The following is a 21,508-nucleotide window of genomic DNA, read 5'->3' on the forward strand; positions in this document are numbered from 1 at the left end:
GTCCAACCCACACCCAACCTAGACTCGACATTTCCCAGGTGCAACCCCCCTAAGTCACAGGAAGGAGTTACTGGCTGACAGCATGTGAGGGTGGCTGACATCAGGCCTGCTGCTGGAGGGTCTGGGGCCAGCACCCCTGGGGCAGACACGCAGGAGCTCCTGAGTCAGGCCTGCCTATAATGCTGTGACTTCCACATGGTGCCTGCTGGGGCCCTTCAGCCCCGTGGGAGCCATCCCCAAGTTATCAGCATCTCCTGGCTCCCCTCACTGCCCAAGGAGCTCCTTGAGGTGGGTGGTGTCTACTCAGTCACTGCCTTACCGGACCTCGGGCCTCTCTACCCTACGCCCAGCACAGCACGGACTGGCCCCAGCACAGGTTGGGCGGATGGGGGTCCTGGGTTGGGCCTGGGGCAGGGGCTGTCCCTGGAGCCGAATGGCCTCTCAGAGAGCAGGGGACCAGCTCACAGGCCTGCCTTGTCGGGGAAACAGTGCCCCTCCACCTGGCACCTGCTCCCTTCCCCCCTTTCCCGAGTTTCCCTGGATGGTTCTACGTGGGGCGGGGAGCCCTGGCATCCCCAGCCGCTCTCTCTCTTCCATGGGAAAGAGGACAGAGGAGAGAAAAGCCGTATTAATAAAAGAATAGGATACTGCAACTAACTCCGCAGCGTGTGCAGCCCAGAATAGCAATGTGCTTTCTCAAGGCAAACAGAACTCCCCAGGTGTTAATGCAAATTCACTCCAGTTAAGATGAAAGAGGGTTGTTTCCCCCTTTGCTGGCTAATATGAAGGACTTAATAGATTCAGCTTCAGGAACTTCAGGCTGGGAGCAGAAGGCTGGGGGAGGGATGTAGGCGTGGGCAAAGAAGGGAAGTCCCCATGGGCTTCAGGGCACAGCAACTGCCACAGTGCAGCGGTGCGGCTACCGCCACCTCATCCTCTTCCAGAGGTTGCCAGGAGCCGGGGCGCTGCTCAGGAGGAGGCGGTGGGAAAGCCCAGGGTGGCGATGGCAGCCGCCTGGCCCGGTGCCCACTGCCCTGCATGTTAACTTGGGGGCCGACTCCACAATCGCCAGTCCCTCATTTGTGCCAGAGGAGCTTGGAGCCCGAAGGGACCGGGGTGAGCCTGGCTATCTGTGCAGGGCACCCCATTCTTGTCCAGCTCTTGGTTGTGATTTATCCTGTGGGATACCAGGGGGGTCACTCACTTCCTATTGGGCTCCCTGGGAGAGTGAAACTGGCTTGACAGGGCCTGGGGAGATCAGCTGAGGAATTCCTTTAGAAATATGATATTCAAAGACTATTGGAATAAGAAAGCGAGTGTGAGTTCCTCTGGTTCAAACCTGACCTTATAGCCAAGGACTGGAAGCCCAGAGAGAAAAGGGACTTATTCAAGGCCATATAGCGGCAAGCAGAGAGCCTCTAAAGGACCATGCTCCAAGGCCTGCTCTCCTGAAGTGCAGGCTGGAAGCGTTGAGTTGCCCTCTTGTGGGACACAGTCTGGATGGTTCTGCCAGCCACAGGCCCCTTTATCCTGTGGCAGAGAGAGGGACAGGGAGGGTGTTCTCCTCGGGCCTGGGGTCCCTGGGCTAAGCTGCATATCCCAGACCAAGCAGATTTGGCACACATATTTCTCCCAGAATTATCCTCCATTGAAAATTGCCAGGGGTCCCAGCTGGGCCAGTCTAGGGAGGGGGAGGGGGACACCATACATGGGCTAGCCTGCAGCTGGAACCGTGGAAAAGTGTCTCTAGGCTCAGTGGGGGACAAAGGGAGATCCAGGGGTGGGGGTAGTGGCGGGAGGCTGCCCCACCCCCATCCACTTCACTTGCCTGCGTTTAACTCCTTTCTCTCAGGGCAAATGGCACCGCAGGTGCCCATAAGGAGACACCTCAGCAGCCTCTTCCCTTTTGTTTACTGACTTAATTCCTTCAGATCAAAGACTGCCCCTTCCTCCCCTAGCAGGCAGGCGGGGGAATTACATTATTTATATTAGAAATGGGCAAGACTCCATGGGGACTTCTTCCTTATGCCTGATAAGAGAAAATTAGGTCACTGGCGTGCCTCCCTGGTGTCTGTGGTTGGGTTTTCTACAGCCCGGGCACCCACAGGCTCAGGAAGGGCTCCAGGTGCAGAGCCAGCACTGCCCACCCAGCCCCTCTCTCCCCCTGAGCCTCCGGTAAATTATTGACTGGAGCAGCGGGTATTAATGTGACAAAACCAGAACATCCTTTCCATGCAGCCCCAGCCGGGTTATCTATCATCTCCGGGGCTTTGCAGCTGGCACTGGGCAAACACAGCGAGGACAAACAGGCCAGATGCAGGTTCATTAAGCTCCCCGTGCAGGTGGAGAGATGAGGCCCACGTGGGGGCCACTGGTGGGCTTGACCCTTCAGAGCCAGAGCTTCCTCTGGGTCACTACTGCTCTTTTCTCTGCTTCTCCCTGCATGCCCACTCCTACCCCCACAAAGGAGCATCCAGGTAAAGAGCCACCCTCACCAAGTGGCACTGTGCTTGGAGGTCTCTTATGAATCCCCATAAAACCCTGTAACTTGGCTTGGGGTCACACGGCTGGCAAGTCGCTGAGGAGGGATTTGAACCCAGGTCTGAGTTCCAGGTCAGAAGAGGCTGAGAGCTTCAGCTAGTGGTTTCTTTAGCCCTCTCCATGGCTGGGTGTAAAGAAAAAAAAAATTGTTTCTTCATGAGTGCCGCTCCCCTATTACTTGTAAATAATGATGATAATTGCCACATATCCTCACTCTTTTTCTTAGAAATCTGAGTATTTTTTTGCATCTGGTCTTCCACGTTATTCTGACAACATGCTAGAGGTGCCCAGAGATGTCATCGCCAACCTTCTTTTCAGAGGGGGAAACGGGCTTGGGGAAGCAGAGCCCCTGGCCCAGCAGGAAGGGGGCAGCCAGGAGCAAGGGCTTCTCGGAGGGAGGGCGAGGCAGGCTCGCCGCTCTGACTGCGGCACTCTTCAGGAGATGTCTTGATTTCTTTGGCTCCGAGGCAGCATGCCAGGTGCTATTCTGAGGCTGCCACCCCAGTGAGATGGGCATCAAGTGGGCACCAGGAGAGGACGAGGCGAGGGTTCCACTCTGAGTCAGCTCAGCAGGTCGCGGGGCTGATGAACCGAGCCGTCTCCCTGTAAGCGAGCTCCTGACTCCCCACCAGAGAGAGACTGCGGCCGCAGCAACCTGCCATAATGCAGCAATGACAGGCTGCCAGGGAGCCCCATCGCCGCCGAGAGGGGAAAGGAGCCCTTGGCCTCTTGCTGGCCTGGGCTGGCTGAGAGGGGGACAGAGGGAGATGGGGCAGCTCAACTTTCTCCTCCCCAGACGTGCAAGAAATGAGATTCGACATGGTTGCACCCATACTTTTGCACCCAGAGTCCTGCTGCCAGGATTCATCATTGTACGTGGGTGGCTTCCTATCCATTCCTCCAACGCAAAGGCTTCTTGGGGTGGGCAGCCCTGGGAACAGTCGCCAGGCACTCAACTGTCAGGTGAGGACCAAATGCAACGGACCAAGTGCTGGCACGGAGTTCAGAGGGAGCCTCTCTGGGACCCCGTGGGACCGGGCTGCAAGCGCTACTATTAAGCACAGAGGTCTGGCCAGCAGCCTTGGGTTTATAGCACTGTCAAAATGAAGTTAAAAAAAAAAAAAAAAAGCAGAGAATTCAACTGGTCTCCCCAGTACCAAAATACCAGGTAATATTATTATTAGTTCTAACTCCACTTAATGGAGTTAAGTGTTCAGCATCTGTGTGAACATATTACTGTCTTTGGCGAGGGGGTCAGGGATTGGCTTTAAAAAGTGAGGCAAAAATATTGTCTGGGCAGCTTAAAATGACCAGTATGTATGAAGTACTTTCTCTAGCTTGCACTGTATAGGAAATCAAACTATTTCTAATCACTAAAAATAACATAGTCTACATTTTAAATAAGTGAAGTGCCTTTATCTGATTAGTTACTAATTTTATAAATTTTAAAAAAGATTTTATTTATTCCTGAGAGAGAGAGAGGAGAGAGAGGAGAGAGAGAGAGGCAGAGACACAGGCAGAGGGAGAAGCAGGCTCCATGCAGGGATCCTGACGTGGGATTTGATCCTGGGTCTCCAGGATCAGGCTCTGGGCTGAAGGCGGTGCCAAACTGCTGAGCCACCCGGGCTGCCCCTAATTTTATAAATTTAAAACAAAATGTTGTCTACAAATTTTGCAATTTTCTAATTTTACAACTTCAAACATATCTTTCCAGAATATATTTTTAAAATTATTTATATTTATCTCCCAACTCCTGGAAATATTTGTGTATTCTGATAGGTTTTTTTTTTTTCATGACTGGCCCGTACAATGGAGACAGAAATGTATTCTGACACGTGGCAGACAGCACTGTGGTCCCTGAGAAATCCTGATAACACATTGTGCCACCTGAATCTTTCATTTTAGGTTGCATGATTTGAGATAAGAGTTGTCTTATAGTAGTTGTGGTCTTAAAGGATTTGTATTGATTGAAAAAATAGAAACAGAACAAAAAAACATAAGCTCTGCAGCAATGCTTCCCAACTTGAAGTGTGAATGTCATGTGGTCCTGGGACAATACAGGCCTCATTTGTCCTGTAGACAGTGCCCAGGGCCCCCAATGGCTCTGCAAGCCCCCATTACCAACCCCCTCTTCCAGAGCTCAGAATGGGGGTGCCTGAAAGCAGAAGCACCTGAAGGGGTTGCCCAGTCTGGCACTAGTTTTCAGATCTGGAATTGAGGACAGGCACTGGGACCCTGTCCAGAGCTTTCTCCCAGACCCTGAGTGCCCCACAGGGGGAAAAGGGTGTTCCCGGGTGAAAGTATCGTAACCGGTGCTGTCATTGGCCTGAAAAAGGGGATCCTTCTCTTACTGCAACATGGGCTGAAGTTGAAGTCCAGAGCAGTCAGGGAGGGCGGAAGCCCCATCTCCTCAGAGCCTGCCTACCACCCAGCCCATCTTGCCGCCTCAATGGCTGGGAAACAAGCAAACCAAGGAATCCCAAGACACTTTTGACAGCTTAGAATTTTTATTAAAACAATCATTTAAATTACAACAATCCCCCGGAATAGAAAATAGCCTTCCATGGTCTGGCCCTGACGGGAAGCAAGATTCAGGCCCCACTGGAACAAGTGTGGTTTGACATCTTTGAAAATGGATGGAGCTTCCCTGGAAGCCCACGAGGGGCCTACCTGGCCCCAGGGCAGCTGGGAGAGGTTGTCTCCCCACTGAGGCGGCCCCTCTGAGGGCTGCAATGCCCCAGCCCTGTCAGCAAGCAACACTCAGTCACTGTCCTGCTTGTCAGCCCCTGCGTTTGCTGTTTTGATTTAAAAGAGAAAAGAGAGGGAGAGAGAAGCCGGTCCCCAAGATTACAAAACATGGTCACTTAAGAAGTGTTATGTAATGCCACAGGGTGTCGTCTAGCAGGGCCTGGCGGGTACATAATTGAGTGGATGCCACAGGTCAGAGCCCTGCTGGGGCTGAGGCAGGGCCTCAGTCAGGATGAACGAGGTGGTCTGTGCAGAACAGCTAAGGGCCAACAGTGCAGCCTCACGGAGTGTCACTAGCTGGGCAGCCCAAGAACTGTCAGAAGAGCTCCTAATGAAATCTTTGCGGCTGGGGCCCTGCTCTCAGTGGAATTCAGAGGCTTCCTTACTTAATAAGCTCCCATGCCCTGTGTTCACTTGAAAAGACCACAGTCACTTGAGCTATAGGCACAAGTCCCTGAAAACCAAGCTCCTCTTTCATTCCTTTTCCTTCCACTGTGGCTCAAGACCTTTCTGAGGGCCACCATCCTCTCCACCTAGGCTTCTTTGGGAGGTACACACCAGCTCCTGCCTCCAAGGAGAGCTGAAGTGTTCCTGGATGAGCAAGGCTCCCTGGTCCCCCTTCCCCAAGTCTGCTCTCGGGCCCAAGGGTACTCCTGCCACAGCTCAGATGCCAGCTGGCTCCCTTGTGGCCACATGGCTCGGCATTTCCCGGACTTGGAACACACACACAGCAGTTAAATTAAAAAAAAAAAAAAAAGCCTGACAACATGTATATAAACCACTACCATGCTCCTGTGCCCACAGCCACTGCTACAGATTAAATTTACAGGTCAGGAGGAAAGTAACTCGTCATAGAAACTGAAGGATGGGTGGTGAGCCTGGGGAGACAGAGCCTCAATACAAGAGCCAGGCCCTACATTACAAACGCCTCCCTTCACTGGGATATCTTGGGGGAAGAGGCTTATTTTGAGGGACAAGGAGACACAAGGAAACTCAGCCACAGCCATCCACACTTAGTGTCCAGATGTAGAGTTACACCCTGCTTGTCCTAAGGGGAGTGGGTGATGCACACAGCTGGCTTCCTTAGGGCAAGGTGGCCCAGTAGGGGAGTGGCTAGCCTGGGATACCATTAGGTCAGCCTGACTGTGGAAAGATGGCAGGATCTTTTGTGAGCTTCTGAGTTTCTCAAAACCGCACAGCACGGCCAGAGATACCCCTGCTCTCAGGAAAACTCCAGGCCCTTACATGTCCTCACTTAATAAGCCTCTTTTTGCTGGTTCAGACTTATCTCCTGCTGTATGTAGCAGCCCCATTAGAAGGATCTGAATGGCCGGTGGATCACAGCAGCACCACCAAACCAGAGAAAAGAAAGGGCAAGGAAATAGCCCCATGGAGGTGGCTCTGTGACCTGCTGCTGCTCCGGTGGTAGGGAGTTGTGCACAGCAGGTGGAGAGCACCAACAGTGAGTGGATACCTGGCTTGTGCATCTGGCTTGTGCTGAGAGGAGCACAAGGGACCCACACGGCCCAAGGGAGAATATAAAATAAAGGGCCGCCTGGTGTACAAGGGCAACACCAAAAGGAGGCCCACTACAATCAAGGCTTAGGAAGGGCTTGCTGGCACATGGTCAGCCACAAGACTGGGGCCTCAGCAAGGAGTACCTGTGGGACCTCAGAGCCCTAATGGGCCCTGGCCAGGCTACCAAGTGCTGACTACAACGTGACCAGGGAGCTCCCTGGCCCGCCGCAGGCAGGAAAGGTTAAGGCTGAAAGGGGGTGAGGAAGACACACAGCTCCTGCCTGCCTCTCAGACTGGTCTGAGTTGACAAAAGGAGGGGAGTATTTGGTATGGAGCAGATTCCTACACAGCTCTGCTGGCCTCCCAGCCCCTCTGCTGGCAGCCAGCCTGTCATCACAGCTCCTGCTTAAAGTCTTCCCCCAGTCCCAGCTGCCTTTCCCATTCCCCACCAGCTGGCAGCCAGAGTGCAGCCTCAGGCGTGCCTGGGCTGAGGACCCATAGTGTGGCTTGTCATGAGCCACAGGTCAGCTCACCAATGATATGCAGCAGGCAGGCTGGCAGGCAGGTTGCTCTGGGCCTGGGCTTGGGCGAACCATACTTCTTCGCATGCCAGGTCCTCATCAGTGGAGGAGATGAATGTTTTGAACCCAGGGTGGGGTAGGACAGTGGCACCAGCCGCCTCCCTGTCTCCAGGGCTCCTGTGCACTTCACTCCCTACAACCACTTCCCTGGGCTGTGGAGGTCAGCACTGGACAGTGGGACACACACCCCAGGGCACCTTTGACAAAGGAAGTATGGAACCTCACATTAGATGAGGAAAGAAAAATATTTAAACATTTTAAAAAGAACTAGAACCCCACGAGAGAGCTCTCTGCAGGTCACAGTTCAAGGCAATTGCACATGAAGGGGGTTGGGCTCTCCTCTCAGCTGGGGAAAGTTCCAGAGCTTCCACAGAAGCTCCCAGCTGGCCCACCTATGATGACTCCCACGGTGTCTGACCCATCCCTCTGGTGCCAGGAGCAGCAGATGTGACAGATCCTGGGGTGGCTGGGCACTTGCTAGAGCTCTTCAAAGAAGGCCACTCGGGACTTGGCGCTCTGCAAGGTGAGCTGCAAAGAAGCAGAGAAGAAGTTGAAAGGGGGCTGGATTTCTACTTTCATGACAGGTGCTGTCCTGCCCTGGGGACTAATCTCGGGATTGGTTTGGAGTGAAAGGGAAGACGCTCAGATAGATGTTGAAGAAGCTGGCGCCCAATCCCAAGTAAGTTTCCAGATTTGCCCAGGAACTCACATTAGGAAGTGACAAATGAGGACATGCCAGGAGGGATGGCTGGTGGACAGAAGCATGTCAGCAGGAAAATGTCATCACCGTCTTTTCACAGAGGGCAGCGGATCCCCTGGACACTTTATTAGTCTCACATTCTCATCTACAAGAGTCTCTAATGTGCCTCTGTGGGGCCCTGCCTGTGGTCATGTCAGCCGGGGATGCTCATCCTCTCCAGGGCTCAGAGGACCAGCTTGGCATACAAGCCTCAGGCAAGGCAGGCCTGTGACAGACAAGGAGGAGGGAGACCCTTCCAATGCTGTTCCCCAGGTGGCCCCAAAGCAGACTTGTCCATGACCCAGCAGCTCAGAGGGGGTTTCCATCTACAAGCTGGGAGGCGATGAGCTTTCTAGTTAGGACTGGTTTGGGCAAGGAGGACCAAGCCCATGGGGCAGCGCTCTGTCTGGAAACTTACTATAAGGCCTTCCCAGGAAGGATGCTGCCCTGAGGAGCACCTGGTGGGGGCAGAAGGGAGGGAGGCGATCAGGGCTTGAGCTCTTGGTAGGGTGGAAAAGGCACTAGAATTTGTGACCCTGACAGGCTGAATCCTCATCCCCTGACACAGGAGGCCACTTCCCAGTAGCTTCCCCAACAGAAGCATCCACCACAGGCCCCTTCCAGTGCCCTGCTCTGGGCCCCTCCAGAAATCACCTACTTGGGGGAGACTGTGTGTTCTACATCCAGTTCCTAGACCTCACAAAGCAGGGTTTTCAGGGAAGGGAGACATGGGGTACTGTTCATCTTCATATTTCCCAAACCCAGTTAGCTTACTGCTTCATACCTAGTAGCAGCTCAATGTTTGTTGAGTGAATAAGACATAGGCTTAACAGAAATGGTCTGATGCATGGGAATGGCAAAACTCCACATAGGGCTGAGACGGCCCAGGCACTAACTCTCCTCTGTCACCAGCTTGCTGCATGGCCTCAGTGGATACCTTTGACCTCTCTGAGCCTCTTTTCTCTAGAGTTAAATCACAGAAGCTGGCTGGATAGTCTGGCCCATTCCCTCGACCTCTGGCAGTCTCTAAATCTAAAAAGTCCTTGGTACTATCTCAGCTCCCTAAAGGGTGGGGGAGGGAGACTCGAAACCTATCGCTTCTCCATCAAACACAGGCAGCGTCAGTGTGCTCAAATGAGACAGCTTGAGAGCCGACTCTTTAAACCCTGCCAAATCTTGTGGCCTTGAAGTTCCTGACTAACAAGCTAAGTGTGGAGAGGCGTCTGAGCTGTCTTCTTCAGTGGAACCAATTTCAGAAGCTCTCTGGAAAACCCATCTCTAATAGAATGGAGAGAGCTTTCATTTCTTTGCTTAAGCAGAACTCCCTCTAGAAGGGAGCCAAGTTTAGATGGGTTTCTCCCTTAATGCAGTCAGAGGAGAACGGTCAGGAGTTACGTGCTCTGTGATAATGGTACTCAATGGTAACCAGGAAAGAAGAAAGAGAACCTGAGAATCACTGGGACAAAATCCTTTTCAGGGAGAGTTTAAATCAAAAGGTATAAAACTCAGGGGTGCCTGTGTGGTGCAGTCGGTGAAGAGTCTGACTCTTGGTTTCAGCTCAGGTCATGGTCTCAGGGTCCTGGGATTAAGCCCTATGTTGGGCTCTGCGCTCACCATGGAATCTGCTTGAGATTCTCTCTGTCTCTGCCCCTCCCACTCATGCATGCACTCTCTTTCTCTTTCTCAAATAAACAAATACCCCCCCCTTTTAAGGTGTGAAACCCATTATCTCCACTCAGGTTTCTTCCATAATCCCGTAGAAGACCTCAGGTAGGCTCCTCAGGGGGACAGGGCACCTGCAGGGGACAGGGAGATAGAGATACAGCCCTTCCACACACTGAGTCAACACAGGCATAGTGCCTGATCCTCAGCCACGGGGCAGCTAGATGGCCCTGGGCAGGTCACTTGGCCTCTGCTGCCCACTGTGAAGTAGGGGTAGTAGCACCCCTTCCTTATAGGAGGACATACAGAATAACTGGGGAAGCACTCAGCACCCTGCATGATGTGCACTGAGAGTTCAACAGCTCCTATTACGAATCACAGCACTATGTTTTTCCCCCCAACCCCAGTTCTGACTCCTCTCTTTCCATTGGGGGAGCAGGACAGAGTACAGGTTAGAGAGGGTGCAGGAGGCAAGATCACACACTGCGCTGGCCTTCACAGCCCCCGGGAGGCCTGGCCACTTCCCTAGGCAGGAAGCCCAGGCCGCGGGGGCCTCTGAGAGCCTTCTGCCCGTTTGTACAACGTTGGCTCCAAGAATTCCTGGATCCTCTACTGGAGTTGCATGCTGGCTGTCCCCTCGAGGTGCCAGGGGAAGGTTTTGGCAGCTCCTGCAGCACCAGATTCCAGTTACTCAAGCATGTGTTTGCTGGGAGGCAAAGCTCTCCTTGGGTAGGCAAGATGCTTCCCTGGATCCCCACCTGACACTGCATGGCAGGGGCTCAGCCTGACCTCTTATCTTGCAAGAGCAGGAGTTGTACCCCAGCCCACGGAAAGGTTTGTAGCAAAGTCAAATACTCCGGCCACACAGAAGGAGGCAAGCATTGCAGACACATGGCTTCGGCAGGAGGAGAGAGCAGCACAATCTTCCATAAGGCACTGGGCTGCCACAGGGCCAGACAGACCCACCAGAAAGAGGTGGCTGACAAGACTGCTGGTGCTGAGGACACTGGGAGCCTCCCGCATCAGCCCACAGGCACACCTGACAACTGTGTGATTCCTGGTGGACCCAGTTCCCTTAGGGATTCTACTGTCTGAGGAAATTACCTCCACAAGCGCACTATTTGCTGCTAGAACCCTTCCAGTCAGCACCCCAGCCTCTGCCTGGTCCCCCCTTCAGCAGCATCTTTTATCTTAGACATCAAAATCTCCTCCTCCTGAGCCAGCCGGCTCTCCCTGTGCTCATTCAGGAAAGCAGGTGGGGAAGCACTGAAGATGAGGCTCTGCAAGGAGAAGCCTTGGGCTTCTTTCCTTTGGGTGAGGACTCAGAAGCCCAGGGGCAGAGGTCAGGAGGGCCGCCCCAGCACTGCTGACAGCATTTCCCAGCTGCACTCTGCCTGGTTCCTCTCACCTGTGGGATCTGTCACCACCTGCTGTTTCTAGAAGGCCTACTGACTGTCACGATTACTGTACAGCTACAGGCAGGAGGTATTCATAAGAGAGAAGTGGAGGGCTCAGAGGATAATGGCACAAAGCGAGGCCTTCATAAAACAAACTGCCTCTGTGGGTCTTTGTGTGCTCATGAACACCAGCCAACCAGCGTCCTGGTTCCCCTGCTACCCTCCCATGCCCTAAGGTGTACGAGCCCATGTCAACGTTTGGTCTGCCTTCTTGCTCAGTGACAGGCCTAGCTCTCTCCGCACAGCACCACAGAGATGGCCTGACGAAGACCCTCACCTCTCTCCTGTGGGTCACACTGAGATCTGAAGCCAGTCTCACGAGCTCCCCACCGCCACCCAGCACTCCCTTTGATGGCCCAGCAATACCCCTCCCTCACCCTCCAGCCTGACCTGCTGGGGTGGGGGGGCACCGCCTCTAGGAGCAAGGGTAATTTTCCAAGTACACAGGGTGTGAGGTCTATGCCCACACCGCCATGGCTTATCTCCAAGCCTGACCAGGGAGAAGTTTCCTCCCAATTTCAGTAGGTGAAGCAGAAAAGCGTCAGAACATGGGTAGAGAAGCAGGGCCTCATGGACAACGGCTGTATCGTTCTTGGACCTGCAGACTCTGGTCCACCTTCTTGGATTCCTTCTGAGGATAAGCGGCTAGAGCTCTGTCTGAACACAAGTTGACCACGTCTGCCATTCATCGTTCTAAAGGCACGCTGAATCTATGAATCTAGACAAGCACCAGCCATAGTGCTCCTGGAGGTCATGCCCAGCTCCCGTAAGAAGCAGTAAATCACATGCGCCCTGCACAAAGCCCCCAACCTGCAGTGCTCTTGCCAGTTCCCTAAAGATGACTAAAAGAACATAAAGTTTCCTCACCAGGCACTGGGCTGACCTGCTTCTCTCTTCCAGCTAGCTGTCTCTTCACATCTGATTAAAATCAGCCGTGTGAATAATACAGGAGGAATTAAGTTCTCTCTTGACTGAACCAGCTGTTCACGTCTGTCACTAATCCAATTCCATTCTGAGGAGACAAACTTCCTTTGCTTGCCCTGCTGCAGATCTATACAACTTGGTTTTCCCCTTACAGAGGCTCTGATCCACCTGTGGGGCCTGGACCCTTCTTCTTGCCCAGCGTCAGCAGCCTGGAGCCTGGCGGAGTCACCTCTCCTCCTGCTCCTTTGTCTATCAAACTGCCAGTTGTTTGTGACAGCCACCAGGCTGTGAAAGGGCAGGAGAGGGAGCCACTTGGAGAGTTACACCTCTTCAAGCTATCACAACTGTGTGTGGTATGACCACTGGATGTATCCACCTAATCTCAACAAGTTCAGATTTGGGAGACATATATGTCTCCTTAAAAAGACAGGAGGTTGGCTCATCTTAAGCCTTAGCAGGATCAGGTGCCCAGCTGTTTCTCCCTAACCCAGGCATGCATGCCAGATGCAGACTCAACTGGTTCCTACTCACCGGGTAAGCATTTCAGGCAGCCCATCAAGATGCAATGATTTAGCACTTGTCCACTTCTGAGAAATGGCTCACCAAACCCTCCCAGCCTGCCCGCCCTCCCCAGCAGAATGTGGCTGGCCAGCTCCAAAGGATCTTTCAGCGTCATTCCCAAGAGTGCCCCCTGCTGGAAAAACACAACAGAAGCTGGCTGCCAACTCTCCTTCCATTCCAGCTCTCCTCTAAAAGTCCTTTTGGGGGAATCATTTCCCAAAGTGATGGGAGGGTAACTAAATGTATTCCGGCACGGAGCCTACAGCAGCAAGGCTGCTTGATTAAGAATGAATTACACTTTCATCAGCACATAGAGAAAATTGATTCACAAGGCTGCATTGTGATAATCTTGTTCCTAAAGCAAAAAAGGGTGGCGTGGGGGTGGGCAGGACACAGAGCCACGTCGGCTATCAATGATGAGAGAAAGGAAGCTCTACAATTAAGCTGGGAGAACGAAACTAATCAGAGCGCCAGGATTCCTCCAACTAGTCTCTGGAGGCCTTGCCTCAATCCACTCATCCCGAGGGAAAAGAAAGGAAGGTGGGAGGGGGACTGCCTAATCCATTTTAAACAATAAGACCCACAATGCTGAACCCATTTTAGATACTAACCTAATAACTCTAGGCTTGGAGACTCTGCATGTCCCATAAAAACGCAGTGGAATTGAAATGCAAGCCCTAAAATCATGTTATACTTCCTCTCTGCCACTACATAATGAAAATGAAGGAGCGGGGGAGGGCACAGATTCAAAAGGACATGCAGATTCTCTGGCGCTGGGATTCACTAGGAGAAAGCCAACTCTGGAGCAGAAAGGTGGCAGCCAAATCCAGCAGCAGCAAATTCCAACATAATCTTTGGTTTCAGGTGTGATCAACAGTCCCCCTTCCAAATTCAAGCTGAGGGGGCAAGGCCAGTGAAGGGGCACAGTTGCTGTAAACTGGCCAGATTAAGCATTTCTGCCATCTTGCCTAGTGATGGCTTGCACTGAATGCCATCTGGTGATATACACAGGATGAGAGCTGTGCGCACACACATCCCTAAGCAGAGGTGGGATGAAAGGCCAAGTCCATCCCAATTAACACATTCAATTTGTTATTAGCTTCTTTATCTGTTCTAGAGAAAAATCTGCCAGGGGTCTCTTTTGTATATTAATCCTTTAGGGACCTAAAGCAGGACAATGCCTAGAAACTGATGTGTGCCTGTGTCTTGAGCTGCCTGAGTGATCCTAGCCCTTTGCTACTCCGTTCCTTCATCTGGAAAATGGACTAATCAGCCTGATTCACCCCACTGGGCAGGTAGCGGCTAACTCATGGCTACAGCATACTCTGCACGCCGAGTACCTTAGCAAAAAGGTGCAGATATGCTGATGTCATTTCCAAATTGCCAGTATCAGAAGGGAAATCACGGCAAGGATCGTAAGAACAGAACCTCAGGCCCGCAGAATGAGTTTGCATCCCGTCTTCCCTCCCACTGTTGCAGTAACAAATCAGGTGCCGGAGGAAAGCTGCACTGAAACGCATCTTCAGTGCTGAGGGACCAAATGGAATGTTTTACTGCATCAAATAAGGCCCAGCAATGTAATCAAGCACTTTCAAAGGGTTGTAAAATATCCTGGGAGAGCAAAGCAGGTTTCATAGGCTCTTCAACACCTCCCCAAAGGGCAACTGCTTGACTGGGTAAAGTCTCCCAACCAAAAAGAGGAACTAGGTCATGGTCTTTCAGAAAAGAGGCTGACAGAAACTTCTATCTAGACAGCTACCAGAAATAAGCAAGAGCCCTCTCCAGTCAAGAGGCCCCTGGACATCTTCTAGCTGGTACATGTGTGAAGTAGAAGTGGCCTTTGGAGTTGAGCCCAGGCATCATGTCCATGAAGACCAAACTCCCTGAGACCAGTCCACGTCTCCCATTGCCTTTCCTGGACTTTCCACAGAGCAGGGAAGAGTTTGCCACTGCACTCTCTTCCATGTGTTTTCTATCCACACATGCTGTGCTGTTGCTCCTTGCTAATCCATCCCCCATTTTTCTCCCAGCCCCCCCACCCTCTGGCCTCTGCTACCTTTCAACAACAACAAAAGAAAGGTTCTGGAGCCATGGAGCCAGTGTGCTGCCTTTTATGTCAGGGCAGCGGATGCTGCACCAGACAATGCCCAGTCTCCAGAACGAGCAGAGCCACTCGCATCGAGTGACTGGGGTCATGGAAGGGCTGAACACATTAACCACACACAAGCAACAGAAAGCTCATTCAGAGGCGAGCGACCAGAGGTCACCAGGGAGGCTCTGGCCGTTTGTTTTAATTGTGGGAGATGCCTTTCACGCATATTCAATCTCGCCCTGTGATTTATCACCTCCCTGGGTGTTTTAAGTGTTCTACTCCACTTCGCCAGCCCTGCATCTCCAAGGGGAGTCTGTGCAAATTGAAGATGACATTGGACTTTTATGTCTTCCTGAACCAAGAGGCGGCTACAGCTTCAGAACTGTCAAGGCTCCTCATTTGTGTTCTTCCACCAGCAGAAACCACAGCTAGACCCTGATGGCTCAAACCATTTACTAATAAAATAAGCTTTCTAAGCTCCGTGACCCCCATGATTTCCCATCTGTCGATTTCCTTGGAAATCCTGTGCTTCCTTGGAGATCAGGGGCAAAAAAACAATGAGCAGACCAGCTCAGGATTGGGGAGTGAAACCTGTCCCTTGAGAGGGAATGGAAGCAAGACCCTGAAACGTGCAAGCTCGAGGACTGCATTTTCACCTTCCAAGTGTGCAGCACAGCTGGCCACTGCTCACCTCATCGGCACTGTGGCTCTGAAGCCCACAACACCTGTGTCCCCCTCACCTCAGCCTCACTGCCAGATCTCCCTCACTCAAAAGATTCAAAGGCCAGGAACATGTGTCACTGTTGCTCTCACTGAGAATGAAATGCTAAGAACCTAAATCTAGGTTCTTAGGGGCAGCTTCTAATCAATAGGGGCCACTATGAGTCAGTTGCAAATGCCAAACCAGTTGCACTGATTATCAACTGGGGGAACAAAATGGAAATGTAGGGAGTTGAGATTAGCAGGAGGAGCAAAAATATTCCCTTGCAAACTCAAATGAGATAGTAAAAGAACCAGTGAAGTTAATTTTGGCTTTTTCAAAGTTTTTACCTCCAAACACATGGAAGTTAATTGCTGAGCTCTTATGGTGAACTATTTCCTGTGTAATTTAATCCTTATCACAATCCTGCAGGGTTAGGGACTGTCTTATTCACTCTTTACAGGTGAGGACACTGGGCTTCAAGAGAAAGAATTACAGAGAAAGTAAGTGGCAGAACAGTGGTAACCTCAGTTAACCAGACCAGACAGCCTCTTGGCATTCCCAAGGGAACATGGCAACCCCTGAACCCAAGGGTAAACCCCTGGAATTAGTTTAAGTGCTACTCAACCCCTGAGGGTACTTTGGAGACAGTGTCAGATACTGAGACCTCACGGTGAGGCAGAAGGGTACTGAAGGTGAGGAGGAGGAACACGCCTGCACTGTGGTAGCCAACTAGGTAGGACCATTCTTTTCTTGAAAGAATCTATGATCAGAAAACATGAAAAACAAAAGAAAAATCAATGCAGGCTGCTTTGAACCAAGACTAATAAGCTCTCAGCACACTGAAAACTCTCCAGTTCACTGCCAGCCTTCACATATCTTGTCCCAGACTTTGTAGATGGAGCTCTGCCCTTCACATGCTAGCTGGCCATGCTTCCAAAGCCCACAGTGGTGTTTCCCTTCAGCTAGGTTCTCTTTGGCCCGGACTGTGGCAGGCACAACCCCAGAGCTACCCCGGCACAGGCAGGGGGCTGCTTGTCAGGCATGGTCACTGGCCCCAGAGACCACTGAAGTCCAGACACTGGAAAGGGTATCAAACTTCATGTGTAGCAAAAACCCCATTATTTCATCTAGTGATCCTGAGATAAATCCAGCTGTATCAAAAGCCAAGTCCATGCTTTTATTAACCCTCGAATAATCAGAATTCTTGATTAACTGGAACCTGGCAGCCTACTTTGAAAACAGGTTTACATCAAGACGTTAAAAAAAAAAAAAAGGTTTCTATGAATGTCCTAGGAGCAGTACAAATTTGACTACAAATCAAACCTCATTTGTCTACAATAAGAACTCATTGAGAACTGACAGTCAAAATCAGGCCCCTGAAGAATCTAAATGTTCTGAATCATTACAGAAAGAAGAAAGATGAAATCCTATCAAGACAGAATGGTATGGTCATATGTGGGCATAGCTGACAGCATGGGCTGAGACAAAAAGGGACTTTCTGCTGGACCCTGTGCTAGCCACAAAGTGGCTCCACCCCATGGTCTTCTGGGCACCATGGGGTCACTACCTGAACCAATGATCTACCTGGCCTGCCCAATTCCTGTGTTGGCCATACTGCCCTCCTCAGGGCATGCACTGCTTGGTGGTGGGGTATTCGATGCCAACATTTGTTACAAAAACTGAAGAAAGAGGAGCCTAACTAAAAGCATCACACACAAATCGAGGTTCATGTTATGGTTTCTTGGAACCACTGACAGAATTCATCTTGTAATGAGACCCATCTGGGACTTTAATAGCTAACCTCTCTTGCTTGGATAACAACTGCAAATAAGATCTATCTTATGCCAGATCTCACTTTTTGGTAGAAAGCTTCCAATAAGCTTATTTTATCCTAATAGCAGAAACTGTGCCGAGGACACCAAAGGACACATCCTACGTGACTGTCAGGTGTCGGTGGATTCACTGGCTTGCATACTGCTGGGGATCAGGTGAGGAGCAGAGGTAGGATGTTATTACTGGGCATAATAAATTCTCCCTATTGCCGAGGCATGTTGGGAGGATGATGAACTGTTGCAAAAGGAAAGCAGCAATCATTCCATTAATTCACTCAACAACCAGACTGCTCATCTACTGGGTGCCGGCGACTGTCTCAATGTGAGTTCACACTGACCACAACTCTACCCCAGGCTGTGGGGGGTGCTGAAGCAGAGATGGCCTTTAGAGCACCAACAGGCAGATGGTCCCCTTAGATGGATTAGAAATCAGCCCGCTGTGCTGGTGGTTTGTTTTACTTGGAAAGAAAACAGATGTGTACAGAAAGGGGAAGCTCTAAAGGAAAATGAGGGAGTACAGGCAGCCCCTTCATTCTACCACCAGAAGTGGCCAGTATGACCGTGGGTCTTCAGAAGCTGTCACCACATGAAAGGTCTTGATCTTGAGTTAAAGACACCCAAATTTATCCCGTTTCCATGCTAGGGCTATTTATCTAAGGACTATGCCACTGGGACAAACGACTTTTAGACAGACCTCACTGGACAAGAAGCATAACCATCCCCAGCCCAACGATGACACAAGATGTGAAGAAGGACAGCCGGTCCTACAGCCCCATGACATGCTCTTCAGAATGAGACAGCCTTCTGGACCCCTGGAGGCTGGTCTGGCCCCACAGGGTAGATGCCTGCTCTCAGACTCAAAGCATGCTGCGGCCAGTACCCAGGCACCACCTGCCCTCAGGAGGGCTAGGCATGGCCCAGGGACAGAGACAGGCAAGCTCATGCATGGGTTAGTATCACAGAGGGTAGTACCATCACCACATACAGAGTACCTGGGAATAACCTACTTTGAGGGCTCAAATGCAGATAGGTCTTCTGCCTTGGGCTTGAGGCTAAACCAGCAAAATAAAATGAAGAAAAACAAAAACATACCCTGTGATATCAACAATGCCACATGTGCCATTTGCAAAATGCTCAGACAGGCCTGAAATTGTGACAAGTGACTTCATTTGTTTGTTTTTATGGCTTGGAAAAAGGTCTCTTCGGCTTTCAGCATTCCAGGTTCCTGTGGCTGAGGGCCCAGCTCACCGCAGCAGTAGAAAAAATGAGACTGTTCCGGGTGCCCAGATGAGGAACCAGAGACTGGGGTGCGGGGCCTGCAGCAGCTCCTTTGAGGACTGACTGGCTCACTAGCCCGTTGTCATTTTACCTCTCAGTTCCCTGGCTGAGTCCTCACTTTAGCTCTCCTTTTGCTAACTGTTTAATAATTTTGTTTTGGAAGGGAAACCCAGTAAATGACGGGAGCCAAAGGAAAGAAGAATGTGGAATGGGGAAAGGCCTATCTTTTTTGGTTATGCTATTAAAAGGAATTCTAAGGGTGCCTGGGTGGCTCAGTCAGTTAAACATCTACCTTTGGCTCAGGTCATGACCCCAGGGTCCTGGGATCGAGCCCCATGTTGGGCTCCCTATTCAGCAGGGGGCCTGCTTCTCCTTCTCCCCGCCCCCATCTTGTGCACATGCACCCCCCCAAATAGATAGATAGATAGATAGATAGATAGATAAATAAATAAATAAATATCTTTTTTTAAAAAAAGAAAAGAAAACAGATACCTGGGACACTACTTGAAAGACTGAGATAAAGAGTAAAAAATTAAACCTATTTAAACTATCATGATGGAAACTCAATGAACAGTCTGATTTTTTTTTTTTTTAAGATTTTATTTATTTATTCATGAGACACACAGAGATGTGTGTGAGACAGGCAGAGACACAAGCAGAGGGAGAAGCAGGCTCCATGCAGGGAGCCCGACGCAGGACCTGATCCCGGGACTCCAGGATCACGCTCTGGGCTGAAGGCAGAGGCTAAACCGCTGAGCCACCCAGGGATCCCCGAACAGTCTGATCTTAATGACACCTCTTTAACAGGTATGAGCCTGACCTGGGCCATCAGTTAGGAGCAGATGAGTGGCAGGAGAAGCCATTTCTGCTTTGCCCAACATGAGAGAGGTACACTCCTGGGCTGACATGTATCCCCAATGTTACCATCTCTAAAATTGCTGAAAGCTCAAAATATCAGTAGAAAACAATCTGAAACTGCTAGCAATGGAAATGAAGTCTCACCTTTTAAAACATTAAGGTTCTTCTAGACACTAAGTATGAAAAAAGTTAAAAATTCAGAATCTGGTTCCTTTAAAGCAAGAACAAAATTTTTTTATAGTCTTTGCCACTTAGAAACCCAAAAAGACTAGAGGAAGAGTCCATTCTCAATAGCTTCTGTTTCATTTTGCTTCTCTTGAAGTAAGGCAGCTCCCTGGGCAGAACTCCCCTTGGCTTAAAAGACAAAAATGCTTTACTGCTAAATGATGGATCAAAACCTGTCTCATAACAATGATTCATTTCATCAGAGCTTTTAACACAGGCTCCCCTTCCATCAAGCCAATGGGTTCACTGTCACTGGTGGATTAAATTCCCTTTCTGGCGTGAGTTAAACAATTTCCTCAACTAAGTATGCATAAAAAATAATAGTCTAATGACTCGGCTACTCAGGAAACCAGATGCCAACCTCACATTTCATTAATGAATGTCCTGATCAGCAAGACAGGAGACTTGGTACCTTTTTGATAGTATTGTGCTTGCTGCTGGTGCCACCCCGGTCAGAGTTCTCATTGTGCAGAATATCCAAGGCTGTCTCCCTCTCTTTGAGTTTCAAGGCCTCAATCTCAGTCTTGAGTTCATTGAGCTGCTCCTGCAAATGCTTGCTCTTCTCCATGTATTCCACTCTGCCGACAAGAGGACACTGTGTCATGGCTTTGGTGACAGTGAGACATGGGATCCAGGGTCTTGAAGCCTGGGGCCCACACCTCTGTGTAGCCACTCTCCGGCTGTGGGAGCCTGGACCGGTCACTTAACAGGTCTGAGTCTGTTTCCTCATCCATGATATTGGGATAATGCTCACAGGGCTGTGGTCAGAATTAAGTAAAATAAAGCACAGGAAAGCCCTCTGGTAAACCCTCATTAAGTGCTCTATGTTGCCCGTTACAATAGAAAGCTTTTAGTTCTGCACAAGTAATGACACATGAATCAAGACTCCTGGCATCCAAAACAATCTCCTTGTCTCAACCCTTCTTGGGTAAGTGATTCTATTCAAGTGACCTCTTCTGACAGGTACTGGCCATATCCCTACTTGTTTTGGGATGTCCTCTCCTAAAGAGGGTGGAAGCTCACTCAGCCAACACCAGGAAGAGAAAGATCCCCACCATGGTAGATACTCTGTATCTGTGATGGTGAAAATCTGAAAATTATCTTCAAGGTGTCCAACTTAAGGGCATCAGGCAAACCATGCAACACAAACACCAGGAACATTCTGTAGTGATTCCTACGGTTGGTATGTGGAGTCTGTTGTGTGCACTGATAATAAAAAACACAAACTACAAAAAAGCAGGACCCAGAACAGGATGTAGCCTCACTCCAATCACAACCATGAAATGCTCCCAATGCCTGGTCAATGGAGAAAGGCTGGAGGGGAAACTCGGACAGCAGATACCACAAATCGAGAGGCTCATGGTTGCTTACCCTGGGCTCCAGGAGACACTGTCCCAAGAGAGCTATCCCAAGGATATTGGACAAGGTGGGAGCATAGAGCCTCAGATAGGCTTAGAGCTGAATCTGGGTTCTGTCCCTCATCAGCTGTGTGATGCTGGCTGAGTTCATTAAACACTGTAGATCTGTGTTCTCATTTATAAATGGTACACTGAAACCTATCTCTGATGCCAGCTTGATGTTAGTGGGAATGAAATGAGACAAAGCTAAAAAGCCCTGACACCCAGGCATTCACTGTATGGTTCTCCAGAAAGCTGTGGCACAAATGGCCACTACCTATGGCTGGGAACCAGGAGGGGGCCTCAGGCATGTTTCTTCTGCAGTGAGAGTCCTTTCTGCCTCAGTTCTACCTCCACCAATCATGAAAGGAAGGAGGAGTACATAGCAGAAA

General features: G+C 50.6%; 1 protein-coding gene across 4 annotated transcripts in view; it reads right to left on the bottom strand.

The window, feature by feature from the left end:
* Positions 1 to 5,026: 5,026 nt before the first annotated feature.
* The window catches only part of NF2 (NF2, moesin-ezrin-radixin like (MERLIN) tumor suppressor), a 79,744-nt gene continuing 63,262 nt past the window's right edge, over positions 5,027 to 21,508 (bottom strand). For 2 of the 4 annotated variants that reach the window (XM_055321951.1, XM_055321953.1), the window contains 2 exons: positions 20,132 to 20,297; positions 5,027 to 7,916 (listed from right to left, as the gene is read on the bottom strand). In XM_055321951.1, the coding sequence (XP_055177926.1) occupies positions 7,866 to 7,916; positions 20,132 to 20,297 (217 nt within the window). In that variant the 3' untranslated portion in view covers positions 5,027 to 7,865. Of the gene's footprint in view, positions 7,917 to 14,782; positions 18,411 to 20,124; positions 20,298 to 21,508 lie in introns of those variants that run through there. The other 2 variants (XM_055321952.1, XM_055321955.1) reach the window with 2 other exon arrangements.

This window comes from Nyctereutes procyonoides, unplaced genomic scaffold (genome assembly GCF_905146905.1).
Source record: "Nyctereutes procyonoides isolate TBG_1078 unplaced genomic scaffold, NYPRO_anot_genome, whole genome shotgun sequence".
In the NCBI taxonomy this organism is placed as follows: domain Eukaryota; kingdom Metazoa; phylum Chordata; class Mammalia; order Carnivora; family Canidae; genus Nyctereutes; species Nyctereutes procyonoides.